Source organism: Bombus affinis, chromosome 2 (genome assembly GCF_024516045.1).
Source record: "Bombus affinis isolate iyBomAffi1 chromosome 2, iyBomAffi1.2, whole genome shotgun sequence".
NCBI classification, from domain to species: domain Eukaryota; kingdom Metazoa; phylum Arthropoda; class Insecta; order Hymenoptera; family Apidae; genus Bombus; species Bombus affinis.
The window spans coordinates 8118884-8127350 of NC_066345.1; the positions used below are offsets into that span (position 1 = coordinate 8118884).

The 8467-nt window shown below is 34.7% G+C and overlaps 1 protein-coding gene across 1 annotated transcript; it reads left to right on the forward strand.

The window, feature by feature from the left end:
* Positions 1–2244: 2244 nt before the first annotated feature.
* Positions 2245–8467, forward strand: LOC126923343 (solute carrier organic anion transporter family member 1A5-like). The gene is made up of 10 exons (XM_050736714.1): positions 2245–2463; positions 3245–3505; positions 3902–4111; positions 4390–4648; positions 5070–5211; positions 5285–5576; positions 5678–5870; positions 5958–6213; positions 6388–6829; positions 7486–8467. Exons 1-10 carry the CDS (start codon positions 2397–2399, stop codon positions 8388–8390), a joined length of 3027 nt encoding a protein of 1008 aa, XP_050592671.1. The 5' UTR covers positions 2245–2396; the 3' UTR covers positions 8391–8467.

Genomic DNA, 8467 nt, shown 5'->3' on the forward strand with positions numbered 1-8467 from the left:
CATGACGATTACACGTTATTCACAATCTTTCTACGTATAATAAAATCCTTTGAAATTGCAAATTAATATATGACAAATTCATGAAAGGGTAATTTAACGAAATGATCTACTTCTTTGTGTTCTTTCTGTATTATATGTTCTGTGTTATAGTAAACGGATACATACAACTTCTGTGACATAGAAATTAGCATCAATAAAAATTGACTTTACTTTTGTCGAAAGCACCTGCATGCTTCTAGCTTGGTAACAGAGTTCGTCGTTCGAATTGCCAGTCTCTTATATAGCAATTACTTTCCATATTTTACTTTATACTTTTATGTCTCTACATACCAAATCTGTCATTATTAACTCTTAATTCCAAGATCTGTAATCTGTCATTTTCACAAGTTCGAAATGATATTTGGTAGTTTCATTGTTAAACGATTTCAATTATCTCTCAAAGCGAGAATTCCATGAAATTTTACCATTCATTTTTTTGTAGCGTGCTAGAAGCCGGTCCGATTCCCATTTCAGCAGCAGACAGATTCATTTATCATTAGAAAAGAGTGTCATTGGCTAAGAAAATGATGCATAACGCGGCTGACGAGAAGGTCGAGAAGTTGGAAGGGCCGTATATCCCTGGTCGGTCCTCTTGCCGATTTTCTGGCGTCTCCTATTCCTCCGTTACCTTGGGGTCTTAAGGGTGATTTCTTTTCGTTTCTGGCTCCGCCGGACTAAATTTTGCGCGTTAAGCCCTCGGTGTAATCCTGCCCTTAATATTCAAAAACGTGATCGCCCTGCCAAGCATCCCGAACGAAGGAACAGCCCTCGAAGAGTCGAGCACAGCTCGACCAACCGAACTGGCGAACGAGGGAAGCTTTTCATATGCTAATTGGCATTCGTCATTTTCTTATGGCAGCGACTTAAGTGTGCTTAAGCGTGCTAACTCCTTTCTGGAAGCGCTAGAGCTTGGCCAAGCTCGTGGAACCGGCCGATGCCATTTTCGAAATTGGACAGTTTCGGGATTCTCCTTGCCAACCTACTGTTTCAGCCAACCCGGAATACCAAATTGAACGAATACGTTCTATAACATAGATTTTTCATTCCCAGGCACCACAAAAACCGGAATTGATGGCGTTGATATCCTTAATGTCCCAAGAATTCCAGATATTGTAGGGTTTCGGTGATTAATTAAACGTTCGTTCATTTTTATGCCATTTTAAATATGCAAGTTTATGTTAATGTATTCATCCGAAGAAATGAATTAATTTCAAACTTTCCACTAATGAAAAGTTGTATGTGTCTGTGAATAACGTAAAGGAGTTAGATGTAGCGATGTGTATTGACCTTTATTATCAACCATCTTTTTATTTCGGCATATATTCATCTACCTATATAAAAAACTATTTAAATTGGTTGTATTTAAAGTTCACTTTCCTTAATCCTTTCTATTGATTGATGTGTCGAAGAAGGTCTTGTAGTTTCTAAATTCTTTAATAATCTTAAGAGCTGATAACTATGTTATCTTTAATTCGCAGAGTTATCATTTGTTCTAAGAACTAAGCAAGTAAAACATATGCTTTAGGATATAAATATCTGTAAACCGTGATTATTACCAGCGAGATATCGAATTATTCGCATTGAGACACATTTTATTTTAAAAAATTGAAAACATGTTGTCAAAACGTACGAAGTTTGCAATGATTTATACCATTTGATATAATAATTATGGTTAAGGAAATAAAATCAAATTCAGATATATGTGTATTCTCAAGCATCTATTTGATCTGCACGCTTTTCCCTTGCACGATTAATTGAAAAATAATTCTAATTAAAATAAGATGAAAAATATGAAAGAAACAACCTACTTAATCCGTTTAATTTCAATCAAAAACTAAATCCACGTTATAAGTAACGTGATTATCGAGGAATTACGTACGATTCATCGTTAATTTTTTAGAAAATTGCTCAATCAGTCAATGATATTTCAAATGCAACTTCTCCAATCATGTAATAAGACTACTAAATATTGTACGTGCGAGCTCGTAATTGTGCAGATAAAGATTTTCGTCGATAAGATTTTTATCTATTACCTACATCGTTCACCCATTTAAATATTGAGTTTATGGATTATCACTTAACCGGCGATCGACATACGCATCTCATAAATATTTTTCCTGTCTGACTCGAGGTACGAGTATTACCGTCTCCTATTGTAGCACATGCGTATATTACACTCTACCTTTATCGAAAGATATCTGAGCAGCGTATCTGTAACAAGATAACGTGCGTCGACTAAAAGTGCCTCGCCTCTGGTCTCACGTTAGTAGGTTTGCGCTTTATTAACCCGTTTTCGTGAAACGGAACAAACCGTGCAATCGAACGTGATAAAACGACTCGAAACCCAGTTGTGATTGATGCCAACATGTGATTGCACATCGAGTTTTCGTGGTTACATCGATACAGAAATCGGCGTGTTCATCAGTGCGTAAAAATAGAAGTTGTTGATCGATCGACTTCTCACAAAAGTAAGTTAGCAAAGGCTACTGAAATAGTCAATAAAACTGAACTAGTTTTCAATATACGCGTCGTAAACGATAAATAATTTATATGTAAAACGCTGATTATGCCGAATATGACGATTCTCCGGTACAGAGAATCTCAGTAAAAATCAAACTACGAGTTCTAAGAGACGTCACCAGGTGATTCATCGTGACACATAAATCGCTAAACACGTGAAATATATTGCTAATTGAATTACAACTGGTGTTACACACACACATATATATATATGTGTAGATAATAGCAGAATTAATCATTAATCCGTCAAAATTGACGAAATACGAACGAAATATTGTCATGTTTTTACGCTTAGAATTACTCGTTTTATTACTTTTGTTTAATATTTATTATATTACAAAGTATAGAGTATGTAATTCAATATTGCTTTAATAGTCTTAAAAACATACTGAAGTATGAAATATTTTAAATCTGCGAGCAGAGAACAATGTATATATTTATTATATTTGTTATATCCAATCGGTAAATTTAATATCTATCTATTTTAAAAGAATATTAACACAAACATGTTGTCGTGTTTGCAAGGAAAATTAAAAGTAGTATTTCAACATTAGCGGAGATTTAAAAATTCAGTAATAAATGTATGTATATTTTCTTTATGTAGCGTGACCAACTTTATTTATAATGTAAACAGAAGAAACGTAAAAATACAGCAAATACTTTATCAGTTGATCTTATTTTAAAGGAATGGCTATACGTCTTCAAGAAGTAATGCGATCAGAAGTGGAGGGTGGCCTTGCTGGTCCAGCTAATCCGATACCGAGTCAGTCGATAGATTGCGGTTGTGGACTACTACCATGTCCGAAATTAGCAAAATTTGCAACTCGCCGACTTTTCGTTGGCTTGCTCTCGTGGGTTGGCTTGATTCAGGCCGCTGCTTACGCGTATCTTTTCATAGTAGGACCTACGATCGGAAGAAGATTTCAATTTGATCCTTATGTAATGGGCATGTATTCCTAAAATCTCTATCATCGTACAAATGCTTCTCGCCACTAGAGTTCAGATATTTGTGCAAATTCATATGTTTCTAAACATAATTCAAAAAATAGAACCTAAGCCGAGATTCATTTCATCTCTTAGACATTGAAAAGAGTTCACAATTTTGAATATTTTATATATTTTATATCCTGTGCATCCTGTGCATTTTTGTTCCATTAAATTTACTGTAAATGCATATAAATCCGGAGTCTATTCGTAACTATGACGAAGATTTTTATCGGCTTTTGTATATTGTACCACAATTCTGTGAAATAAAGTTTCAAAAGTATTTTTAGTACGAACGTTAAGACAGAAATTTTGAAGATCAACGATAATCACTAATTACTATCCTTGAATGTTGCAGAATGGGTACTTATAATATCTGATTTGACGCCTTTCCTTCTTGGAGTAGTCGTTGCATATTGGGGTGATAGAATTCACAGAGCTGCATGGATTGGCGGTATAATTCTTTTGCAAAGCATTTCGTATTTTATTATGATAATTCCTCATCTGACGCATCAGACCAAAGTTATCGAAGAAACCGAAAACATGACACATATGTCGATATATGCAGGTGAATAATACATATTAATAATACATTTCTTATTCAATCGCTATCAATTGACTTATGTATTCGTGAGTAAATTCATTTTCTTATACATTCACAAATACGATTAATTTCTCGTATCAGTTAATAGAATAAGATGCATTGAAGCTTCAATGAAAATACAATTTTTCTAACTCTATTCCTCTTGTCGTGATTATAAATTATAATTTACAACTAGTAATAGAATATTGATGTATTACATAATGAAAGAAGAGAAGTATAACTTTTAACATATCCTTTTACAGATGATAGCCGAGATCTGTGTTTCGACGCTTCTTCTAGGATTGTTGCAAAAGAGCATGAGCCCTGTTATTTCACATTTTCAATGATCTTCATTGTACAAATTATATCTGGTATTGCGAACATTGCGTACTTTGCATTGGGTATATCCTATTTAGACGATAATACAAAGAAAAAACACATAGCTGCTTTCATTGGTGTTCTCATTGCTGCGAAGATTTTCGGTATTCTTCTAGGATCTATCTTGGCGTGGATATGTCTCAGGTGAGCTAGATTTCTGATTTATATATATATATAAATCAGAAATATATATAATGTACCTTATTTAAAATTCTATAAATAGCAAACTAACATTCAATTAGAAAGAAATAAGGACTTCAAATGTTCATGGAATTAACGAAAATTCATTCGAATAAAAATTATAAATGAAATGTATTACTTATGTTTCATTGTAATTTATACAAATTTGATTATTTTATAACTTTTTAAAGGCAGATACCACTGTAAAGTTCTGCATATATGATATTCTAAGAGAAATATTGAAAGTTATTGAGCACGAATGTTCTGATAAAAGCCAAAATAACGACATCCAAAGTTATAGCATTAATAAATCAAAATTTAAAATACTGATATAACTTACACAAAATATATATTCAATGCTTTGTGAAAATTTTTAATCGTACAGAGTCGACGCAGTGACTTTGAGCTTGATAAAGTCCTACAGAGAACAAATCGGCGCATGGTGGTTAGGATTACCAATTCTAACGATACTACTCATAGTTCCTGGTTTGCTTCTTTCATGGTTCCCTCAAATGCTACCATCTGAGGTGATTATCTAATCACTTTTTCCTGTTTAATGATACTAAACACGTATCTATAAAACCATATTTCTTCTACTAGGTTGTCGAAAAAGCTGCTGCCTCGTTACTACATAGTTCCAACAATCAAAATCGAACATCTCGCAGATTGATTAACCAAAAAGTTGGTAATTCCAATTTCTGGCCATCGGTCGGTAGACTGTTCATTAATAAAACTTTGATTTGCCAAGTCGTTTCTTGTAGTCTTTACGTTATGGCGATTGTGCATTTTATTAGTTTTGAAAATCTCATTGCGCAATCAAGATTTCACGTACCGAAGCCAAGTGGGATGTTACTCGGTTTCGAGGATCCAGCTTCGTCAAGATTAATATTAAGTAGGATACGAATTACATCTCAGTATAATTTTAAGATACAATTTTGAGATATAACAATGTCGTATAACGTATGACTAAGTTAACGTATTACCTATTTTCAGATATCTTGAAACCTATTCTAGTCGCCTTGGTCGTGATCATTTCTGGCCTAGTTATTTCGAAGGCGAAACCTGGTGCTAAGTGTATCATTGGTTACAGTATCATCGTCGTACTTTTAGCATCTGTAATTATTTTCTCATTGTCTGCCTCAACTTGTGAGAAAAAGCCTATTGTTGGTACCACTAGAAACGGATCGTAAGTACATCATCAGCAAATGATATAGAAAATTTAATAATCATTTTAGCCATTATTATTCAGTATATATATATATTTTTTTTTTAGTCTCGTCCTGTTGAAGTATTGTAACAGAAATTGTGGCTGTTCGTATGACGCTCATTTTCGTCCAGTCTGCGATAGCAAAGGCACCTTCGTCTTTTATAGTCCTTGTCACGCTGGATGCACTTCTTCCAAACTTATAAATGGTGTAACAATTTACAGTGGTTGCAGCTGCATAGAAGAAGAGATGGGAATGGGAGTGGAAGTGATCGATGGACCTTGCACTTCTACTAGTTGTCAAAATAATTGGATAGTTTTCGAGGCAAGTATCAGTTTTTTAAATTTCTCTTGTTTTTTTTTTTGTTCATCTTCTTTCCTAAATTACAATTTTTAATTTTCTAAATTCCGAGACCCAAGAATTTTATAAATTTAGTTCTTTAACATAGTTTCGTGGCAACGATTATAATTTAGTTAATGATAGTTTTCTCTCCTTTAGTCCGGAAATCTGTTGACGTGCATATTAGTTGCATCAACTTTCGTAGGAGATATATTGATAATCTTGAGATCAGTCAACACGCAAGACAAGGCTATCGGCATAGGCTTGTGGATGACGTGCTTGGCTATACTTGCGAATATTCCCGGAAAAATTCTTTACGATGTGATTGCAAATCTAACGTGCCGACATTGGGGAACTCAAAGATCTGTGTGCCATCTCCATGATGGCTTGAAACTTGGCAACTATCTGTGCTACATGACAGGTTCACTATTAGCTCTGTCTGTCATATTGAAAACCCTAGTGTGGTTCTTCTGCAGAGACTTGGAGCTTTATATTCAGAAAGACCAAGAACCAGCAGCGGCGACTGAATTGAGAAAATTGATGCGCAATCCTGACGTTGCGTCTAGTCAACAAGAGAAACAAACTAAGCCTGACCATGATAGTAAGTACATTGGCAACCGAGATTTGTAGAACAACAACCTTCTTAAGTATTTAATAATTAATAATTTCATAATTTAGTAATTAAACTTAGAAAAAGTTTCAACCGAAGTTAAGAATAACAGCCGTTTAACGCAAATCTATTATAATTCAAGATGTATTTAACTTGAAGACATGATTGTTCAAAAAAATATTCCAAAGCTCTTACATATTATGATTAAATATTACGAAACGGAATTTTTCTTCGTATATATAATTTTATTTAAATTATATCGATACAATGTTGCCTGATTTATCTTTCGTATGTAACGATATTTTTATCGTGTCGTAATTAATCAATTAAACAAGCCGTGAAATAATGCATAAACACTTTTGGAAGAAATAAATATAGAAGCATGTTACGAAAATCAGAAATGTAAGAAGAATTTCAACGACTGATTAGTTCGTCATAGGTCTAAAAATATATTATCGTGAACTTCGTTAATTTCAAAGACCCTAGTGAAGAAAGAGATAATAGCGAAAAGAAAGAATATTAATTAAATGCTTTGCATCCCTTTCATAACCGCAGTGTTAGAAAAATCGTAAATAAAATGTCGTATTGATGCAACTTTTATCTTTACTAAGAAGTGGAACGATTAAATTAAAACCATCCTTTTTTAGATGACACGCCAGTTCGAGTAGATATCGCGAACGAGGAATTGAATATATCAACGAGGTCTCTAAATGAAAGTCTGTCAAAGAAGAATGAAGAAGAAGAGGAAGAAAAGAGTGAGGAAACAACGCTGAAGTATGGTCCCATCGGTCCTGGGGATCGTCGAACGGACTCAAAATCCTCACTGAATCAAACGACGCAAAATCGAAAGTCGATGATTCGAAACTTACAGTCGGAGGATGAGTTAAGTTCTAGCGACGAAGAAAGTAAAAAAAAAGCGAGTCCAAAGATAGCATACAAGCCGTTGAATCTCGATTCCGATGTAGAAAGTGATTTAAGCAGCGTGGAGCCAAGATCGCGGAAGCGTATTATGGGGAAGGACTATGATTCTGTTTATACCAGCGATCGCAGCTCTTCCGCGAAAAGCTCGCTCTTTAGACGTGAATTTCCTAATCCGGATAACTACGGCGATCCGAGACAAGCGAAATACATAGATGGTTCTTCGGAAACCAGCAGTTTCAAATTCTCGAGAAAGAGGCAAGACGCTGAGGTACAGAAGAAGGGAGATTTCAACGAAGTTGGTATACCAATAGTAGATGTTCCTGTTTCGCGTGCTTCCGCGAAAGGTGTAAAATCACTGATTGATCAATACGAACTAAACGCTGAACAGCAAACCGAAGAAGGCGAAGAGTCCCTCAGATCAAATGAAAACGGAACTCACTTGGAAAGTAAAATAGGGATCCCGCTAGTAGCTATGGCACCGAAAAGACCTCTCTCGAGGAGTCAATATTCATCAGGGTTCGGCAGTTTAACGGATAGTAAGATTCCTGAAAATCGATCCGAATCCCGCGAAAGCGTTAGCACGAAAGCATCTAGTAAGGGCAGTATAGGGACACTGCGCACTGATCTCTGATGTACAACTATGTTACATATCAGTTCTCTATTTTAAAATTTTATACGAAAATCTATAAAGACACTTTATTTATTTAA